General features: G+C 40.4%; 1 protein-coding gene across 2 annotated transcripts in view; it reads right to left on the bottom strand.

Moving 5' to 3' along the window:
• Positions 1 to 22,276, bottom strand: part of STAC (SH3 and cysteine rich domain) — a 73,872-nt gene extending 51,596 nt beyond the window's left edge. For both annotated transcript variants that reach the window (XM_009640950.1, XM_009640959.1), the window contains exon 1: positions 22,160 to 22,276. In XM_009640950.1, coding sequence (XP_009639245.1) covers positions 22,160 to 22,276 — 117 coding nt within the window. The remainder of the gene's footprint in view (positions 1 to 22,159) is intronic.
• Positions 22,277 to 23,106: the final 830 nt, after the last annotated feature.

Genomic DNA, 23,106 nt, shown 5'->3' with positions numbered 1-23,106 from the left:
TTATATAAGAAGCTGTTTATGTTAGAAGCCATGATGATTGGGAACCATAATTCACACTAATATAAAGGGAAGGAGTTCACATACTTTTCCAAAAAAGCATGGCACTGGTCTGTCACACCGACTTAGTGGCCTTGGAGCACTTGCTCTCCCTAGATTCTATTCCTGATCCATCCATTTTCTTTAGGATGCAGCAAAAGCTCACTGTCAGAGAGGAGCCTCAAGGTGTCCCGGGGGGAAGCCTCCCCTCCACCTTCCCACACAAGCAGCCTGTTCTTGGAGAAGGGAGACGCTCCAGCTCTTTTCCCCATGTTTCACAACAAACTCCTGGAGTCCAGTAAACTGGCAAAGAGCTGCCATTGCCTCCGGTTAACAGTGTTTGGGTTTGCTACATGGAAGCAAACTGCATTCTGCTCCCTGAGCTGCCTCTCCACCGTGACTTCGGGAGTCGGGAGGGATCAGAGCCAGGGGCCCATCCCACACGCACCACTCTCACCCACTACTCTCTCAGGGTGCACGGGAGCAGCCCTGCATCCAAATGAAGGAAATGCTCACCTGTTTTCAAGAAACTCTCAATCTCTTGGGGAATGTGTAAATAAGAGCAATTAAGTCATTAAATGCCAACTATGAGGTAAGAGCAGTTTCTGGTTGCTGAAGCTCTTTCAGCTGAAACCTAAGTCATGGACTAGCTGAGCCCAAAACTCACTGTACAACAGCGCCAACAAAATGTGAGATCTTCCCTTTTCTGCTTGGATGTAAAGTCACAGGCTCCTGAAATCACTGAGGTTACTCAGTACTGAGATTACTTCATCTCCCCAGTGACAGTCAGGAACTCAGCAATAATTCACCCTCTTGCTCCTGCAATGCTTCTCACTGAAGTCAGACCTAATTAGTGTAGCAAAACAGAGAGGATTACAACACCACAAGGTGACTGAAATGGCATTCATTATTGATTTGCCATCCATTTCTACAGTGCCACGTGAAGTTAATTAAATTTCAAAACACTGCTTCTGCCACAAAAAGAAGACTAAGCTGTGCAATACAATATTTGTTTTATGGTGAAGCAACTGTCCTGCTAGTTTGGACAATATATGTAGTATATTTTATGGAGCTCTGCATTTACTATCCTTATACCGTTCTCCTGTGCACAGTCAAGGCATGTACCAGCAGTTTTTCCTGCCCCGGGCAGAAAAGTCAACAGTTTTCCAAAGAAGGGTAGTCCAGCAGTCAGGCTCTGCATGTCCAAAGGTACGCATACACACTAGTGCATTTCCAACCATGATGTTCAGAGCAGGACACATATTCAAGAACATGTCGAGCAAGTTACATTCCCAGATTCGGCAGGCATCTCTGCACAAGATAACAGTCCTCTCTGAGATTCCCTGAACACTGCCCTGTGATAATGTGGTTAAATATTTTCCAGACAAGGTGGGCATCTTTGTTGTTATCCAAATGCAGATTTCATACTCATTTGCATTCAGGTTGGCAGACACCTAGATGTTTGGCTTGCATTGCATACCTAAAACACCAATGAAAATCTGCAGCTATTATATCCCAAATAGGTTATGTGTGTACAGAAGTGACTACGTAAAAATGCAGAACATAGGCAATGCTTAGCATTTTGCACAGCTAATTATACACTTTGCTGAGTACTGTTAAAAAGTACCTCTCAGATCAGTGTTCTACAGCCATCTTGTATAAGTGAGAGTATACAGGGCAATAGAAGACTGGCACCAGGTTTTAAACTTTGATGCAATTTTCCTTTCTCATACTAGGTCCATGAGAGAATTTGAAATAGGGTACTGGTATGTGATTGTTTACTCAGGAAAAGCTGGTCCCAGCAAGTGCAAGGGCGGATTGCTGTACAGATAGCATAAATTGTAAAAGCATAAAAGTTGAAGTGATCATTATGCTGCAGTCAAGTGAGCATCACTTCCCTTACTAAAATATCACCATCTCCTCATTTTGAAGTTTGCTGTGGCCTAGCCCTGTTCTTTTATCGGAAGATTTCAAATGTAATTAAATACAGGCATGTAACATATGCCTGATTTTGATCTGCTGTAAACCGATGTAATGCATTTGTGATGCTACTGGCTCCTAATAGAGCTGCTATTGCATTCACCTGAAGCAGGAATCAGCTCTTTCAGTTGAGAGAAAAGTATGCAAATTTTACTATTTATAATGTCTTTCTTCAGAGCAAATGAGTCCGAAGCTAAACCTTAGGAAGAAACACGCCAAAACTTTGGAAAAACCTGCCACTAGGGTTGTTCTACACTCAGTACTTCAACACTTCAGTGAAAAATCATGTACTGGGACTGAAATAAACCCCTAAACCAAGCACAAAAAGGCTTTAAGAAACATATCTGAGATAAATCTCCTAAGCTTTTCACATTTTCTCCTCTGCAAGGAAGTCTACAAATTAGCTTTCATTTAAATAAAAATAAAATTGCCACAAGCACAAGAGTTTTTCTAGATTCGTGATAGCATCACGAGACCTCACAACATTGACACTTCAGAAACATGAACCCTTGATATCAAATCCAGGGTATTCCTGTGGTTTGAAATTAGAGTTGGGGGAAAAAAGTTTGTCTCTAGTTAAAAGCATTTTATCAGTTACACAGATTCTCAGTGACTGCACATACTAACCCTGCAGGCAAGGTAGAGATAAGTGCAATAGCTCAACCTCAGAGCTTGATTAACCTTTTTTTTTCCCAGTATCTTCCGGCACAATCTCCATCTTCCTCCGAGTTAGTGAATGCTCAAGCTTCAAGGGATCAGGAAGCATTGACGAACCACAGCTTATCAGCACCTCCTCTGTTCTTAATTCCTCTATACTACAACTTTTTAGCTGCTATAACCAGAAAATAGGAGGCAGCAAAAGGACAGCTATTGAAATTCATTCCTAGTGTTAACTAGGTAGCTATCCTGTTTAGCTATGCAGACTAAAAATGCTCTGTCAGCAGATTTCACTCTGCTGTGAGATAAATATCCACCTTCTGTAGGGAACCTTTTCTTCTTCCTTTCAGCTTCTTAGAACAAGTTTCCAAATTATTTGACTCTCGCATTGTTATAAAAGAAGGACTCAGACCAAAAGCCTTTCAAATAAGGGAAAGAACAAAAGTCTTGATGAATGACATCTATTCTACTGAGTACAAGTCCATTTCCTGGGTCAAGGACCGTTCTGCTCCTTCAATTTGTATTAGCAACCCTCAGAACATATTTCAGATGTTAACGAGATTTGTCAAAGGACTGGATGTTACCAGGGTGTAAGCTAACCTGGCGGCACTGCTGGCCTTCAGCTAGCTATGCTGATCAAGAGAAAACAGGGAGTCAGCTCAAACAGAAGTGCTTACTTTTTGTGAGCATGAAGGCTAATGATTTTCTTCTTAAAACCTAAGGGGTACAAAAGTAGGTGATTTTTGAGTGCAGGCAAGGGTGGGTTTTTTCTGGATTAGACCTGTAAATGTACTGCCTTGGCATTTTAATGAGCCAAAATAAGATTATGACACGCCCAAAGGCAGTATGCAATTTCATAAATAATATGTGTGTTTGCCTGCTGATGAGGGAAGTACCATGTCTTATAGCATTAACAAGATAAAAGGATATTTCAAACACTTAAGGGTTTGGTATTGTTTATTGGCAAAGCATCCGTCATCAAATTTGTGAGCAAAGCTGATTCCTCTTCTACCTTCTTCTTTCTAAATAATAAATAGCATAAATACGCTGTTAGTAGAAAGTGAATTAGCTAAACTGACTTTAACTGTAGGTGATTTATACAGTCTGAGAATCTGGCCCTATCATGTATTTGTGTCTGCCTCAGCCAGCTTTCTTGGAAGCGATATCCTTTTAATCCACTACAGACAAAGAGGGAGTGTTCGTTATTGCAGAATCTGCTGCGTATTACACTTGTGTATTTTCTCAAACAAATTGCATAGCTGGCATTACAACAAATATGTTTGTTGTTGTAAAAAAAAATAAAATCAAACTGTCTGCTTGAATATTGTATTGGACTAGTCAAAGGAGAGACATTTTCCATAATACCTAACAATAACATTGTTAATGATTTATCGTGTACCTCCAACAACTCCATTTGGCTCTTGCTGCTCTTATCATCATCCTCAGATTCTCTTCCCTGCCCTATACTGGTTTTGAAACCCACTCACTGATCCTCACGATCCTCACACCTATTTAGGATATAAACCTTTTCATGCAGGGCTCTTTTTGTGATTTTGTTTCACACGTAGCGTCCTAACGACAACAAAATCCTTTGATTGGCATGCCAAAGCGTAGAGCAAAAATCCCTGAAAGAGCCTCAGGGTTTGAAAGCATGAAATCTGAAGGGATGCTCTGTTGTCGCTGCTCCCACAAGTGTCACTGTGAATCACACATCCTCAGCCCTCTCCTGATGTACTACATCCTTGGCAGCTGTGCGTTTGCATCTCTAATTGGCAGACCTCTTAAATTAACAAGAGGTATAGTCTGCATGCGTAGCTCAAGAGTGTGTTTGCTTAGCAGACCTGTTCATTCTGTATGACTCTCTGGTTTGGTTTAAACCAAGCTGAAAAATTCATCTAGTTCTCAACAATTGCTTCCGCAGTTGGTTTGAAATTATCCTACAGTTTTGGGTACATCGTCTTCTGTTATTGCAAGGAACCAGGGTTAACAAATATGTGAGACAAATGTGAAATAAAGTGCTGAAAGTTTTAAGACCTGAAGCCATGAAAAATTCACAGAATGGCAAGGGTTGGAAGGGACCTCGGGAGATCATCTAGTCCAACCCCCCTGCTAAAGCAGGTTCTCCTAGAGCATGTTACACAGGACTTCATCCAGGCGGGCTTTGAATATCTCCAGAGAAGGAGACTCCACACCCCCCTGGGCAGCCTTTATATCTTCAAAATTTACCATAAGATGTGACAGGACAAAGTAATGCAGACCAGGGAGTGACAGATTTGTGGAAACACTAACTATTGACTATAACAATTGCCATCAAATCTCAGGGAAATCCTTTTTTGTCTCCATTATGCTCTGAACTGTCTACTTAGTCTTAAGGCATAAAAAGAGTAAACTCTATGTTAGATATTCTGCAGTTGACATACCCTGAGCTTGTATTACCTTCCCTGCCAAATATACTTTCATATTAACTTCAAAAGATTTACAATCATTCAAACAGCTTAAAACAGCTTGTAATAGGAGGAAACATATGCATAATAAATATGACACACATATGCATGTCAAATCCAGAAAGTTTGAAGGCTTTTTTACCAAAAAAACTAACCCCGCACCCAACACATTTAATACATTTATTTAGGCCAACCTCTCAAATCTTATATCTAACAGCATTTTTGCTGTTGTCTTTTTGAACAGCCCTATTTTGGTGTACTCCTCTGTTTTCTTTTAATCAAGCTATATTAGAAAGAGTAATCTAGAAAGAAAACAGTGCATGTTATATTTGTCCTCCTGAGAGATCTAATCTCTATCAGTATTTTTTCAAACTTCCTAACAGGTTTGATTCAAGTTCAGTTTGGGGAGGATGCTTGCAATATCACTCAGCTGTGGTTTGTGTTCAGCCTACTTTTAGCAGACAGGAAAATCAGGGAATCTTTTCAAATTTGCAGCATTTCAGCTAACAACTCACAAGATCTTTCTCGGAAGCTTTACTGCAGCTTTCTGAAGTTTATCATCCAATTCATGAAAATCAGATTAACAGTCCCAAAGTCAGATCTGCCGAGTTCATTGTGTTGAGCTCAATGATAGTAATTTCTTCCTCCTTTGTGAACATCTGTATAAATCAAAACACATTACGAATCAAACTAAACAGCACTGCAACCATGACCGCAGCCTGTTGCTTATTTTATGTTGGCCTTGGAAAATGTTTTGTCCCTTTGATCTCGTCTCCTGCCTCACCTAGCAAAAGAAAAGCTGCTCCTCTCAGGAACAGAGGGAAAGACTACAAGTCCCATATTTATATCCAGGATTATATTCTCTCTGCTGCTAAACAGGGCTTCCAACATGGGTGGCACCAGCTGCGGGAGATCTTTTATAATTCTGGTTATGAAAGGTGGCTGCTGGAATAACCGGTTACAAACCTCTGTGTGGCTCCTGTCTCTCTTTCATGGTCTGGCAATTGAATTGTCCCCAGTCTTTCCTCCTGAAACCAACATGAAAGCTCACGAAGAAAGCAAGAAATGGTTAGGAATAGTCCTTCCATTTTTTTTAAATCCCCACCTGTACTTTCCGTTTCAAGACCGGTACATGTTTACAACATCTTGTTTTGTACTTCTTGAGTTTCACCTCAGGCATCTGGTTGCTAAGCAGCCGGTCATCTCCATACTTTGTCCCCATTAGGATGAGGTACACGTGTGGTTATCTCTTGTCTCTTGACATAGAAAGAATTTGGACTGCTATCTCTGAGTTCCCTCCTGGGAATCCCACATTTTGCTGCCCTGTTTGGATATCTCTTTTCCATTTCAGCTTCTAAATGGAACAGTGATTTCCCTTTGGTAACTCCCGATTTAGTCATTTACTAATCTTTGCTGCAGTGGAAGTGGCACAATGAAATTTGGAGATTAAAAGGCTGGATTTCAGAGTAATGTAAATCCAGGCAGCCCTGCTGAGGTGAAGGAAGCTACACTGGTATCTACCTGCTGAGAGTCTTCAAGAATAATAATAATAGGGCCTGAGTTTTGCTGCATTTCCTTCTCATGAATAATCTGCAGTGAATGTGATTGCAAATGTAGGATTAATCATTCTTGATTGTATCTCATACCTGTCTGTCTATAAAGTGTGCATAATTATTTTCCACTACTGATCTTATGAGAAATTAAACTTCAATACGAACCCCTTGGACCTTTAAAAAAATCCCAACCAGCGCTCTTCTAAAAAGTGCTGGTCTACCTACAGCAATAGTTTCTACTCATTTATTTTACCCATTTGTTTTTCCCTTTTTTTTTTTTTTTTAACAGAGAAGTTTTATAATACTTTAAATGGTAGTGTGGCTCTTGAAGCAAATATGGAAATACATCTGTCAGGGAGGCTGATACTAACCGAGGGCAAATTAACATCAGCACCAGATCCCACATACTGTATAATCACATTAGTACAGTCTTAAAACAAAAAGGAAGACTGAGATCTACTGGGAGTTGTTATAGCTAATATTCTGTCAGTGTTTCCACTCCTACTTCTGGGGTTTCAAACCTACGCTGTTAAAATTGCTTCGCAATGAAAACATGTAAGTACTCAGCTCTACAACAAAGTTATTGTCACTGAGCCAAATCCTAAGGTCTTTGCTTACTGCTAACTCCTGCTGACTTCAGCGAGCATATTTCCTGAGTAAAGGCTTGGGGTTTGGCTGGGTGGTTGGTTTTTTTGTTTTGAAATGAAACTTTTTTTTTACTGTTTTACACTGTGCATTGCAAGCAAAGGCTTTCTGCATGCAGCATGAAAAAACACCTGGCCACATTTGGCATCCTGTTGTCTGGCTGACTTTATTCAACCCTCCCCAATTCCCTCCTCTGTTTTTAAACCATGTCTTTCAATCTCTGCTGCTTCACAACCAAATATAGACAGATCCCGGGGCACACCTATGCTTCTTCCTTCTTTTGTCTTTCCTAGGAACTTCTTTCAAATTTGTATTTTGTGTGAGTTAATTCTGCCCAAACTTCTCGCTTAACTACCGCGCTTTAACTCTGAGGTGATGTTACCTTGTTTTCCAATCAAAAAAAGAACCAGGAACACATTGCCAGAATTTGGGTGCTATATGGCCATAGATATATTGGCTTATTTGATCCCACAGATTTCTGCACTCCCTTCTTTGCTGCGTGCACACAAACAGCAATTCAGATCCAAATTTTACAACTTGTTTTCATCTTTTCATTTCAGACTTTTTTCAGTGGGAGATGGGGTAGGAACTTAAGCCTTACAGAATATTAGCAGTGTTGGTTCACTTCCAATTTTTCTTTTTCACAGTTTCCTTCCCCTTCTTGTGCATATTTTTGCGATCTGGTAGCAAATATTCTGCCTTCAATCTTTTTTTTATCTGTCCCGAAGACTGACACTGTCCCATCCTGGGAACACTGCTTCTTGCCAGCCACTGTGGAGGCGAGGGCATGCGGCCGCCCTGGCACTGCCTGTTTGGACATTACAACTCCAACTGGACCCATATGGTCCTGGTGCAGAGCCACGTCTCTGCCCTGGTACCACTCTGGCCTGAAGCCCTGGATCTGGGGAAGCTCTGACAGCACAGGTCGCGCAAAGCTAGGTAATTCCTCTGGGCTTCTCCATGCTTCACCTGGGTGCCCTCTGAGTTTCCTTCATCTCGTATTTCCAGTTTTAAAGTCCTACAGTAGCTACCAGATAAATAACAAATGCTGTGCCAATTAAAATTTTTGCCTGTTTCGATAACGTCTTGTTATTCTTTCTGCATCCATTTATCTTACTGTCCACCATGGCAGAGATCTGTTTATTTCCAAATCCAATCCAGATCTGGCACATTTTCATTAAAGCTCTTCTCAAAGTGCAACTTATAGCATGCATTTATCCCTTTCAACACATCTACTCAAGTTGTTTTCTAATTTTCAAAAAGTACTTCCAAATCATTTGGGGAAAAATTGCGCCTCTAGCACCACTTTCCAATGAACCTGTTACTAGTACAGAAAGTTTCCATCTCAGCCTGCCTTTTGTCTTCTTGTTATTACATGTTAGTCATGCCCAGCAAAAACTGAGTTCGGTGTCCTACATAAAGGATAGGTCAACTTTCCACATGAAAAATCTGTTTAACTTGATGATGGTATTGTCATATATATTACACACTGTTACTTGGCACATTATGGAGATGTTTGAAGGCCTATGGCATGTTATGGAGATGTTTGAAGGCCTAAACACTGCTTCAAGAAGTTGACAATGTAAACATATATGTTTGAAGATGTTAATTGGCAAGAGTTATTATGTATGAGATTTGTCATACATCTTTGACTCCTTTTGCCTCAGGCTAATCCATTTCTTTTATATTTTTTTCCTAAAACTCCAGGCTGCTGAACATGTTTAGCCAGCTATTGTTTCAAGATCAACCCTGCAAAACAAAACATTTTATTTTTATCCTCACCAGCTGCACAACTTTCCTCCTCAATTACCTCTATCAAAGTTTCAAGATTAAAATGACTGTCTCTACTGCAAAAATGTGTTTTTATACTGAGATAGCTAGCTTCATGTAAAAGTTACATACAGAAAACCACAAACAGAAAGGTAGAGAATGTAAGACCATAACTCCTTCTGAAGAATGACAATTTTTTTCTGAATGTTAAGAGATTTAAGTCCTTCAGAACCCTCTAAAGTTAAACTGTTGCTAGTGAAAGCCTGCACACAAACAACTACTACTAAAAATAAAAAACCAAAGCTTGTAACACTGTCATGAGGTTGTGGTCACCTAATAAATAAAGCATATCCAAACTTCTTATTTTTGGTGGTGAGAGAGACGAGCGCTGGTAATATTGACATAAGATACCAACAGATTTAATAGGAGTTACTTATATGATAGGAAATTGAGGGTTCTTGAACCAGTAAAACTGGGAAGCCTTGTCTGGAAAAAAAAAATATGAGTGACTTCAACAGGAGCAGCATATTGCACCGGGCTGCATGAGGGATTCAGGCAGGCAGGAGCGCGGGGGACTAGAATAAGGAAGAGGAAACAAAAGTCAAGTTAGGACAGAGAGAGTTTTAAAGAATATGAATCCTGTGTAAGGGGGAATGTCCATGAAATGCCTTGCTTTGCATAGTCTATTCTACTGTCAGAGTAAGTACAATTCTTGGTATCAGCAGAGTAGCACTGACATATGAGGGGTGTGACATATTACAGCAGAAATCAGAGCTACTGACCACTGCTGATCTGAAGAACAAGTGCGGTGCTAACTTCTGTGATTTATATCCACTTTTTCCTGTCAGCTCTTTTTTTTTTTTTTTTTTTTTTTTTTATGCAGTAGTGGCTATGAGTATGACTGTACTGGAGGGATGATAACTCATGGAAAGGAGATTTTTTTTTCTGGAACTCAGAAGCTGGTAGTAAAGGCCAAATAACGTTACCTCTATTGCTAATTCAGGAATATTGTATTTATTGCAGTGTATTCCCTACAGTGCCAGAAAAATCAGATTAGCTTTCTCATCTTGTTTAAAAAAGGTCTGACTTTTTTTGACCAGGCTGAGTGGCTGCTTCTTATGGCCAGCATCTAGTCATAGCTGAGTTCTCCTCAGAGGCAAATCACACCGTTAAGATTTTTGTTTTAAGGCTTGGCTGTCATTTTTTGAACCTTTGTGAAATGCTTTTAATTTATCTACATTCTAGCAGGATTCAAGTAGGTCTATTACAGCTGTTGGCATTCACTTTAGCTTTGATAATCTCTAAGGAATCATTTGTACAGAGCGTTTTTCTTGGACACCAGACAGAAACTGCTAAAAAACCAGCGCTGTCAAAATGCAGTTGCAACCGAGGGAAGTCTGCTGGGGAGGCAGGAGCTCAAAAGCCCTCCACTGGCAGCACAGTTGAAAAGGGATCTCCCAAGTTGCATTGGCCATCAACTACCTTCCCAGAAGGGAAGACATTAAGACGACAAGTGAGACTAAGAAGAGGGCTTCATTTCTTCCGCATAAGGAGTGTTTTCCAAACAAATATTCCAAAGACATACGCATCTGTCCCTCCAACCTCATCACCACCATGCTGCCTCTTATACCACATGCTTCACTTCTCTGATCTCTCATATATTTGTTCCTGTCCAGGATACAATGACCATTTCTGATGTCATCTTCTCAGCAGACTGCCTAGGAAAAAGCCATTTCCATTATTCTCCAGGTTTCTCCTCCCCTTTATTCTCTGTTCATTCAGACACCGCTCACCTATGCTGCTGTTTTGAGCTTTGGGCTGTAAAAGCTTACGCATCTTTCAACAGTCGAATTGTCTCCTCTGCCAACTCTTTAACTGTGTTCATCTCTGCCTCTTTCTATCTACCTACCAAAAATATTCCTCCTAAGATCACCCCTCATTGCCCATGTTTTAAATTTGTGTATAGTTTCCTGCATATAAAGAAAACATGAGGCTACATCAAGAGATAAATTGGCATCTACACACAAGGAACAGATAGTGTAATACCAGACAATGTAAGGAAACGAAAATACAACTTAAGGCATTTCTTTGTGAATAAAGTAAACACAGCTTGGGTATAGGTGAAAGGGAAAGTGCAAACTGCAGGGTTTGGTTTTTTTCCAAGTGTACTTATGCCATAAATGCCAGCATCCACACAGTGTTTATAAAAGGTCGCTTTCCCTAACAGAAGAATCATCATCTATTTTCTTAACAGGAATCTTTAAACTTGCCGAAGCGTGGAAACCTGGAAGTTTTTCCTGTAAAGACAGACCTTGCATTGGCTCACTGTATCAGAGAACAGAGAGGAAAGAAAGAGAGAAATATTGAAAGGCAGAGAGTGAGTGGGTGAGCTAGAAAAAAGTTAACTGTTCACCTGGATCTCTAACGGCCGGGAGGATGGAGTCCATTTGTCATTACAAATAACTACAGGAGACAGATCGAACGACTGTGAACGTGCCAAAGACTCCTGTATGCCCATACTTCATGAAACCGGTACACGATTCATCTTGCGGCTACAGTTTAATAGCAGCACTTCACATTTTGAAGCCTGGATAGGCTCACATTTTTCTCTTTTTGTCATAGGTGCATAACTTTCCATTATAGGTCTGGCTGGAAAACAGCAGTTCCACTTAGCGAAAATTTTCAAAGTTCGAATGATTTTGTTCCACATTGACATAAAAAACAACTGCAGCCTTTCAAAATGTCTTTGAGAGAGCTGTGGGCAGAAGAGGGGAAAGTCAGACAGACTTAACCTGCCAGGGGAACAGACGACTGACCGGAGTTTGTAGGCAAGGTTCAAGACCTCGCTCTGACAAATTCACAGTGGTGTTCACCCTACTTAAATTCAAGCTTTTAATTCAGCTGTAGCTGCCTGCTATGATAAATGGCAAAAGATTTCCCCTCAGAGAGGCTAATTTAAAGCGCATAAGGTAGGCTTTTCCTCTAAATCACCTCTGATAAAACAATTTCAGTCTGTGCTCCATTTATAGGGAGACTGAACTACTGACTTAACCACCTAAAGTTGGTCTGTAATTGCAGGTGAGGCTGTATGATTTAACCTAGGATATATTTTTCTCCTCTTTTGACTGGAAATTTCACCTGCAACCAGGGAAAGCTTCCCGACAAAAGTTTACACGATCAAGAAAACAGCATTTCCTCAAAACCAGAAGTTTTGACATAAAAAAGCACTCTACAAGCACATGTTTCACTGGAATGTTTGTTACCAGAAACATCTGCCCAATCACTGCAAGTCACGTTATATTTATTTGTAAATAATTCCTTAATTATATAATTTGATTTAAAAGAGAATGTGTCAACATAAGTGAGAAACAAGCTACACGCACTTATAAATAATATAAATAGGTACACTAAGAGGTACTACAAAAGTTGTATATGCTGGATCCTTGAGTTGGTTGATACTGGTTGATAACTGAACAGTAGGTGCATTTTAAAAACGCTAATGGATCTGAACATCTTAACAACTGGATTCTCATTTTAACTGCACAGAAGTCAGTGGCACTCTGCCAAGTTTACCATGTTGAATTTTGCCTGGTATATGTTGTTTACTTGTAAGGACAGAGGTGCCCAGTCCAAGGCCATTTCTCACCCTGTGTATGCACAAAGGCAAATGAGGCTGGGTCAAGGTTCTCAGCCTCTCTGTTCAATCCCAAGACATTTTGGTTTTGGGAATCATTATGACGGCATTTAAACTGGCAGGAAAAATGCTGGCAAATCAATAATAAACAGTACACCTATTTATGTGATGCTTGCAGGGGTGACTTGTATGTGTCACGCCAGAAAACTGACTCTTGGCCAACAAAAGCTGATGCCTCCCTTCACTATGTACGAGCAAGTTTTGTAAAAACCAAATGAAGTTAAATATTCAGGTAGTGGAGATGCAAGTCTGTCTCTAAGATGATATTCAATAATATTTGCTATAACAACCTGTCAGGTTGACTTTGCTCTCTCACCTGAGCTGTGCCTCCATAGAGTATATTTCTTTGTCTTAGTCTGATGAATATGCTAAGAAAAAAAAATTATTCTAAAGACTGATTTTAATAGCGTTGTGAATACCAGTTTATAGTATTTTGCTCCTTTCTGAATTAAACCTAATCATCAGTTATTATAGGTCAGCTCCATTTTGCTTTTTTATTCAGAATACTAGACTGCTAAAATGATCTTTATTAATAAAGCAGTGCATGTGTGGCATTTTACTAAAGCTTTTAAATGGCACTCAGAAATGGAGCATATTATGTCTATGTCTACAGAAAAGCAAAGCATTCAAGTTGTCACTGTTACTCACCGAAAGGACTCTGTCTCCAATTCCATATTGAACTTGCAGCTTCCCGCATCTGGGAAACTCCTCTCTCTCACAATTATTCGCGCTACAGTATTTTTAAGTTTCACCATCGCATCCCCTAAACTGTAACACCTGACAGTGCTTAGAAAACTACAGTCAAAAACTACAGTCAAAAACAGGTTAGCTAAGAAATGCTGACCTGTCAACGAGGAAACTTCTGAGTGTCTAGCACATGTATGCGAGATTACAGACATAAGACTTTTTTTTTTTAAGTAAATAAGAAGATATACAAGCCATTTGTCATCTTTAACTGCTGATGTCAAAGACACAAGAAGTTGGCTTTCTAGACATCCATTGTAAATATGTTTTGCGAGGTTCCTGAGTTGAATTCCCTGACAAGGAGCACATAGTGTATCAGTTGGACTACTGAGTCCAGGGAGTTTCCTCAAGCAGAGGCATATGTCAAAGGAAAACAAGGTCAAGTTATTTCAGTCATTCACACATAGATTTCTCATTTTCATGTCTTTGCTGATGAACATGCAACGTTTGCTTATGCTTCGGCTAGAATATAGACATTCACTTGCCTGGAAAAGGCAGCACTCATTTAACATTGAATGACCATTTGCCTATGCAAGGACTTAATACTGGGCTAAGAACATCCAACTTGTGCTCACATCTGAAAGACTACAAACATGAGCACAAATCTATCAAACATGCAGTCTGCTACCTATCAAGAGTATACAGCAATGGCTCACGTAAGCAATAAGATAAATGCTTGTCATACGAGGAATTATAACTTTCTACCAGATGATTATGATCTACTTGCATTTAAATTAAATAAAGTTTAAAGGAAAAAATGAACCTCTAAGCCAAGTTTTGAATTTCAAGAGGATAGCCTTTGATGTGCTACGTTCCCTTGAAGAAATTCCGAGCCTTCATCACTCTCAGCTCCCTAGAGATATATTTGAGACCACATCACATTTTTGGGTGTGACACAGAAGGACCCAATCTAGTGTCTGTCTGGAGGTATGAAGGTCTTAGCAGTGGTCTGGAAAGCAGCACAGTCATGTAAACAGGTCACTGCATCTGCTAATGAGTGCTGGCTCTCAGCAAGTATCAAGTGCTTGATGAACCCAGATGACCATGGGCTGTGGAACAGCCTTGGCCTTCGCTAGCCTTGAGGTATCAGGTCAGAGGACGTGCTTCATTGATAAAGATGACTGATAAGAAATGGTCACATACTTGAATGTGCTTGGATGTGCAAGAGGCATAGAATTTCTTCAAAGCAATCTGTTAATACTACCTGGAATATGAAATGAAAAGAAGCAAAAAGATTCTGTGAATATGTGCTCCTGGCAAACTGCATGAAAATAGTTACCTCAAAAGGAAATTTGGAATAAGAGAAGAGTCCATGAAGAATGGTGGGGAGGGGAGCAAGAGAAAGAAAAAGAGAGAAAAAAACCTTGTGTGCAAATAAAACTGGAGCTTTTGAGCAGAGTTCCTTAGGTGGAAGCATGTTAATTGTCAAGAAAAGCTGAGAGAGTCCTTGCAAAAGGTATTTAAGGAAATGTCAATGGATTGATTTGGGCTAGGTAAAGCAAAAGAAGAAACAGGCTGTGGTACAGTAAGGATGGATAAAAGGCTGGCTCAGAACTTAACAAACACTTCATCTTACTTTCTTTTTCAGAACAATGATCCTGGGGCAAAATAATAGGAATAATAGGAAAGAGGTTGCAGAAATGGATGGTATGACATAAAAAAAGCAGTTCAAACTGTCTGCTGAGGTGAAAGGGAGAAAAGAAACCAGTTAATCTGCATTACAAGATTTTACTTTGGAAATCTAAGAACAAGTTTTCTCAACAAGCTTTATCAAGTCAGAAATGATACAAAGTAAAGTAGAATTCTGTTTCAAGAAGCAGGAAAAACAAACCCAGCAAATACAGATTTGTAGATCTGACCTCAGTTGTGCTTGACAAAAACAAATAAAAAAGGTAGATCCTCCTAGACCACTTGTCTTGGAAAAGATGAGCAATTTTCTAGACAAAATAATGTTTTAGGTCAAAGGTAGATTCTGTTTGGTTTTCATTAAAATTATTGCATGTGCTACCAAAAGGGAATCTATTAGCCAAGACAGAGAAGGGAAGTAGTGAAGAAACTTTAAGGAAAGTTCAATGGGAGATGGTTACTGTTGAAAGGAGAAGTACTAGGCTGAAGGAAGGTCATTGGTGGAGTTCTTCAAAGAATAACACTGGCCTAGTCTTAGGGTCAGTCTTGCTCTCTGTATTTTTATCACTGAATTTGATGCAAAGATTAGGCATGCCATAACACCATTTCCCTCTGACATGAGGTTGGAGGCATTCCAAAACTGCAGAGGCCTGGGACTTGAGGGATGGAGTCATGGAAATGTGATAAAGTTCAGCTGTGGAAATACAAGCTTGTGCACCTGAGATCTGATCCAAACCACTCTAGATAAGGACAGACAAAACTATCCTGGATCCACTAGAAATTACAGAGAAATAGAATAGCAACCTCTGGTTGACCAAAAGGTGACTGGGAGACACAAACATCAGAAGCACAGTTTCTGGGGAAAGTTAGTGAAGCATTAGTGGTACTGTACAAGATCTCATGTAAAATACCATACATAAATTCAGTCACCCTTTTTCAAGAAGGATTATTCAAAACTGAAACAGGTGCATGGATCTGCTACTATAATGAGATGAAGAATGGAGAGTGTATCTTATGTCAGCCTGGCTTGTTTAGTATAGAAAATAAAAGCCTGGGAAGAGATATAAAAGCCTATACTTACATGATGGAAACCTGCACCAAGACTGGAAAAGAGATGTTTAAGTTAAAGCAACATTATCAAAATTACAGTACCACACGAGGTGGCTGGAAGTAAACTTAGACTGGAATTAGAAGGGAGCAAAGGGCATCCCTTAGCCATCAGAGCATCCACGTGCTGGGATACTCTTTTAAAAGTAGTGGCAAAACCTAAATTCAACAGGATTATTTAATGAAAAAGAATACAGCATAAGAGACTGAGATGGTAGCACTGGACTGTTGTCCAGCCTTAAAAACAACTTGTTTTGTTTCAGTGAAAATTTGGGCTTTTTGGTAAATCCATTTTTTCACCACACCAGATTTCAGTCAAGTCATCTTTAGTTGTTGAAAGGTAATAGATATTTTCTCCATTTTGGCAACGTTGAAAGCGTGGATAGAAGAGAATGAATTGATCACATTTTTATTTCTCAGTGTGCCTAGGAACTGATCTGACGTATATATCAAAGCGAAAACAATACCAGAGCATTTTAATCAGAAAAAGAGTAAGAGAGAGAGAGAAGTCAAAATAAATGTAAACACAAGAACAAGTCTGCTAAAGAAATTTTTGATAGGGTAGAGTATTACTTTTCTGCTCTTAATGAAATCTTCCTGTACATAATTTGTTCTAATACACCATCAAAACACACAAAAATACTTAAGCTCATTTCTTTCCCTTAGTCTTAGCTTCACAGTATGTACTCACCATTTTAAGCAGAGGCATGGAGGTGAGATTAAGAAGGAGAACTGGTTTTTTCTTCCCCTTTCACAGGATTTTTTTAAGCTGTTTGGTATTCCTTTGAAGACTACAGCAGTAGTTTTAACACTGGATATTTATCACTGGTGTGGAGGGTGAAACACTAACTGTACACCACACTCCCTACCCTTTTAAAATATTAATTGATGGGTAACCATCTATGGAGCCTCATAAAGTATTAACTCTTTAAGTGGGGAGGATCTCTGCTTAACAGCATAGCACAAATCCTACACAATTTAAATCCCACACAATCCTATTAAAATCCAAAGAGTTTCAAGCTGTTTATATTAGTTCAGTATCTAATATTAACACCTGGTTTTGAAACCTCACGTAAGCAATATTGCTCCATTGGACCAGCAGGGCAGGGGAAAGCAAGTTCAATCTTCTTGATCGAAGTCTACATCTTCAACTTCAGTGCTTAATCCTTTTCTTGTCTTACTACTTCTCAGCAACTTCCATTTCAGGTACTACATACGAGGTTAGTTAGTGTTTGAGCAATTGTGCTACCTCTCCCGAATTGCTGTACCTGAATTTGAAGGTAATGGTCTGCATTTCCCTGAATACTGGCCACAGGATAGTCAGTGTATGGAGGTGTCAGACTGAGACAGACTCATTTATGTGGTGAACTGCATAGTCCGGATGCCATATTTATTTGGAGCTCTAGTTTCTCTTTTTTTTTATTATTTTTTTTATTTTTCAGCTATTCAACTTACCTAACTGACCTGAGTGTAAGCAATTTGTTAGGCGCATGAATTTGTGGTTCAGAGGAAAATTTTGAAGCTATCACACCAAAGATGTGTGACAGTACATAACAATTATAGCTGGACTTCATAAAAAGTAGTTGGAAATAGGCAAAGCTGTGGAAAAAAAAAAAACATTGGGTCTCCACAGATATCCACTGATATCTACAAATAAGTAACTTTTACATGACAGATTGCCTGTGATGGCAGGGGCAGGGCTTGATACTCCTTCTGGGGTGTATGAGAGATCCTGAAAGATGTTTAACATACTTGAAATGAAACACTAATAGCTTGAAGATCAGCAGTGCTGACCAGCCCTGCTGGTACTAGCTCAAACATCATAGATGCTCAGGCTGCCTAAAACTTAAAAATGGTAAGGGAATGTTCTAAGATGTATTTATTGTCTATGAATACCCCCAGCTATTATTCACAATACATAGCGAGCGATAATGAATCGGCTCACACCTAAAGAAATCAGCAGATGGGCTCTTTCCTCGTCTTATAGAAATGTCAGTTAAATATAAGGATAAAGCTAACGGAGTTATGTGCCAACTATGCCAAAATATAAAGAAATATTGCCAGGTGTAGGAATCTTTTCTTTAGAGGCATATTCCCTCAAGTTTTAGCTTTATTTACTGAATTCCAAGCAACCCTTGTATAAGAGAAATTAGAAATATGATCTCTGATTGCTGCCACTAGATTTCCGCTTATATTGCTAAGTTAGTGATTGTACAAGTGTGCAGTGCATCTGTAATTGCTACCACCAGGAAGAAATTTCCCCTTAGGATTCATTAGCTAATGGCTTCCTCCCTCGTTGTGTTGTAAACCTACAAAAGTCTTTGACAAACTGGTCATTTGCCTCCTTGGAAGCCAGATGTGAAGGACCCAAACAGGTGGGAGCCATAATGACAAAAATATGCATGTAACAGAACTAGCAATTACATGTATTTGTATGATACCCTCATAAAATTATTCTCCTAATAAACTTTAAGTATCCACTCAAGTCATAGGTATGTGTGAAGTAAATGCTTTCAAGAGCCAATAAATTACTTCAATAAATTAACTATTGGTTTTGCAACATTCTTAACCACTCAGGCTCTGGGATTTTAAACGCAGTAGCAGTAGTGCTACAGGATGGCTCAGTTACAGCGTGTTTGCTACCCTTTGGACACCTATTTGAAGTTATATTAATAAGACAGCATGCTGGAGGTGCTCCTTTGGACACCTATTTGAAGTTATATTAGTAAGCATGCTGGAGGTGCTCTGTGTCAAGTACTTGAGGACACATAATCCAAAAGACACAGTCACGTTGTATAGCAATATGTATACTATGCCATAAGGCAAACATGCGCTTAGAACATGTAAATGAGTTTGCTCTTAGGCCCAGGAAATGGGGTCAATTGAAAGTCTATTTGAATGTCCTCATTCTGAACAGTTGTACTGAAGTCCAGGTGTTAAGGTGTTCATGATGAGGAGGACATGCATGAGAGTCTGGTCTTTCAGCTTTCAGCATCTGAGTATGCTCACCTGTAAACATGCTCCTGATCCATAAGAAAAGGTAGTGGGAGGCTTTAGCATTAGAGAGTGAGTTGCTTTCAGGTGTCAGGGGTGTGTGACTAACACAGGGGAGTCATTCTTCCAAATTTCAAGATACTTGGTAGCAGCCCAAATTTCTGCCTGTCAAACTCACTCTAGTCAGGAACTGCAATATCTCCTCTGTGTCATCTTCTGAGTGCAGTCTGGAGTGTCCTAGATAGAACTCTTTTTTCTGGACTTTGGTACTACAAGGGACTATGTGCCACAGTTGTCTAGGATTACACCAGGCTGGAAGCAAGCTTGCTACATCAGTTCTACATTAGTTTTTCAAAATTGTTTTTCTGCTGAAATGTTTTCAAATGCATTCTGAAGGTTGCTATTATCCATGTGGTTTCTGTTCCTATATTTGGAGTCATAATAGTGTTTTGCCACAGAAACAAGTCATTGTGGGGTAATTAGATACCACACAAACTGTTCTGCAGTAGCTGCAGCAGACGTGAACTTGTTAACCTATACAACAGAGAGTACCTGAAGGAAGCTCAGCCCTCTGTGAATGACAGGATAGCTCCCTCAACAGGGGACACCATGGGATAAAAGCATGCACACAGGCCCTTGGCACGCACCGATTTATGTCTTTGTCAAAGTCTTTAGCTTTTGAAGTACATCAACTCTCTTAGAAAAAAAAATACAACCAACCAGCACAAACAACATCTTTATGAAATCACTGAGAATTTTTCCATCCTGATGTTTACTAGGACCAAAAAAAGAAATCTTAGCTTATCTCATTACCCCAGTGATCGGAAGGTTCTTTTGACTCCATCTACAGAAATGACAATACAGCATGCTTTCTGATCATATTTGCAGTTCTAAAATGTAAATACGCAGATTATATGTTTACTAAAAATATCTGTATGCAAGTAATGGCATCAAGTGCACAGTCATAGCTTCTGCTTATTCCAGTGTATCGCTTTAAATGCTCACAAGACTGGAAAAATTGATGATAATAACATTTGATTACAAACCAGTTTGTAGTCTACTTGTTTCCTGGCCAAATGCGCCTAATTCCTGTTGTCATCCTTGCAAGAGCATGGATGCACAAACAGCAAGAAGGAACCCCGCATACAGCACTTTGCTTTCTCTCAGTTTAGGATTCATGCTGGTCAGTTCGTTTTGGGCACAGTGCTCTGTGACCCACTGGGAAAGTCCCTCAAGCACCCCTGTAATGAAGCGCTTGACCATGTGAGTGGCACCTCGAACTCCACAACCACTTGCCTGGCACTGAGTGAGGGCCATTGCTGGGAGCACAAAAACCTTCCAGGCCCTGTGTGCAGCCCAGTACACATGAGGAGCTGGTGCTGGCGGTGCAGTGAAGGCTCCAGTTACTTTTGGGACCTCACTGGGATGGGTGGAGGGAGGGGTGGAGGGCGGCTGAACTTCCCACTGACCAAATAACAGTTCAGCAATTCCAGAGAAGTGGCCTCGGGGTGGGGGGGGATTTAGGTACCGATCAACCAGATACTTTTAGAGCCTGGGGTTCAACCAATAATCCATTTACTTTTCATTTCCCATTAACCAGAAAGACTGTAGCAGTGTCCCAGTAGTGCTGAATGTATACAGTGAATAGTGTATGCTACTGTTGCTGGGAGAGCTCTTTTCTTTTAAAGAGGCTGTTTTACATAGGGAATACCTTAGCTCTCCTCCTCGGAGTATAGCATCTAATAAAAAAAAATAAAAAAAATCCCAAAGCTCACGTCAGAACTCTACCCACACAGACAGATAATTTCAACTCACTCTCCAGAAAACCTAGCTATAACTGCAGAATAACGTAGCAGTCTTCCTACGTTAGACCCAGGCAGCCACTGCCTTTAAACTCAGGCCAGCACAAACCTTCCCTGCCAAGCAGCTGCTTTGCTCATACAGTACCTCCTAAGGCTCTACCCAGCTGTAAGCTCCTAGTCACAAGGACTCCCTATTTTTACATGTTTACACAGCACATAGCGTCACTATGAAGTTCACAGGAAGATCTGTCAGGTGCTCTCATGATATCAATTGTAAGTACATAACAGGGGATCAGTAAAAGCACGTTGTCCAGGTAAGCTGCCAAGAACACTCATTATGTAAGGTTACTACTTTTCTCTCTCTCTGCCTTCCAAGTAACATACTGGCAGGCAGAAAAACTTTTCATGTGCAAGTCAATTAAAAATTCAGAGGCTGTGCCATTTGAGCTGGAAGTTGGATTTCAGTAAGGTAAATTGAACCACATTTAAAAATTAATAAATAAATAAAAGGTTGTGGGGGAAAAAAAATAAAATCCTTTTCTGAGTGGGGTACACACAGGTTATTGTGCCAAAACTGTCACTTGCATCCCATTTCAACTGCTGGCTTGTTAAACAGTGAAAGTTCACTGATGTCTCTGCCAGAGAAGGTGAGGCAGGTGAAACACACCAAGCCCCCAGGCAAAATTCTCTTTTTTGAACCTGTGAGAAAAATGAGTCTTTCCAACCATGAACAAAACCCTTTAAATAATCTCATGCTTGCTGTGAAAATAACTAACAACATCTATTGGCATCGATCCCCTCCCTGAGCCCCACCACTCCCCCAGGTCCTTACTGTAACAAGGAGGAGAAAAGACAAGCAAAAACCCCCAAACCCAAACATCTCGAAAGGCAGGTATTTTCCCAGCTCCGGCTCCTGAGCTGCCCAGGTGACAGGGAGAATTCAGAAGTAGGAGTGTCAGAGCAGGCACCGCAGTCAGAGGTGGCTCATAGCACTCTACCACTGCTCCTGGCACAGGGCTCCAAATAAAAATCAAAGCAATGCATCTCTTTTCAAAACAAAGAAATAATATTAATAATAATAAAAAAAGAATCTCATTCTCTGAGTACCTTTGATTCCTGGCTGGTAGTTGATGCTGGAGAGGGGGGCTGCTCTGTGCTCTCCACTTCATTCTCTTTCTCCACACTATCCACGCTGACTTCAGTCGTGCTGCTCGGAGGAATCATTTTACCTCTAAACCACTGCTACTATCAGGAAAAAAAGCTACAGACCTTTCTCGCTTTTTTTCATTAGTGTCCTCTTTCTGCTCTGCTTTTCTAGAGCAAATGAACTCCGACCGCTCGGTTGCACTACATTTGCAAGACTAGAATTCTCTGGATTTTCTTTTTTTTTTCCTTCTCCTCCTCCTCCCCCTCTTTCTCCTCTCCCTCCTTCCTTCCTCCCGTATGCAATTCTGCTGCAAGGCAAGTAAGTTATCGATGGCTCTGTAGGTCAGTTGTGTGCCTGCTTCTGTGTTTTCCCCGATCCTCCTCCCCTCCGCGTGAAGCCCGGAGGTGTGGAGTGGAGTAGTGACCGTCAGCCCTGCGATCAGAGAGGAGTGAGCCGAAGCAGAAAGCCCGAGCCACGCACACACACACGGGGCACTGGAGGGAGGAGTTGTATTTCTGATGCTGTGAATAGCTTTGGAGGAGCATGTGCTGTCATAGTAGTGAAAGAAAGTACTGCGCGCATGCACGCACGCACACACACACACACGCACAGAGAGGCAGGCAGCGTATATGAGGTTTAGGAAGCATTTTACCTTTTAACAGGCTAGAGAAGGCAGAGTTTGAAGGGCAGCTTTACATTCTTATGAGTCTTTTCCTGAAGAAGGACTCTAGAAATAGAAGAGTAAAATTAGTCTTCCCTTACCTTATCCCGGAGAAGATGATTTATAATCCTACCTACCCGGTGTCTCCAATGCTCCCACCTTGCCTTACATCCCAAACTTGCTAACAAGTGACAGGACAGAGCCAGGGGAGAGTCACCTGTGGATCCGTGTGTTCTTTGCTCCCCT

The sequence above is a fragment of the Egretta garzetta genome, unplaced genomic scaffold (assembly GCF_000687185.1).
Source record: "Egretta garzetta isolate BGI_Z169 unplaced genomic scaffold, ASM68718v1 scaffold170, whole genome shotgun sequence".
NCBI lineage: Eukaryota > Metazoa > Chordata > Aves > Pelecaniformes > Ardeidae > Egretta > Egretta garzetta.
This window is presented reverse-complemented; position numbering and strand designations above follow the sequence as displayed.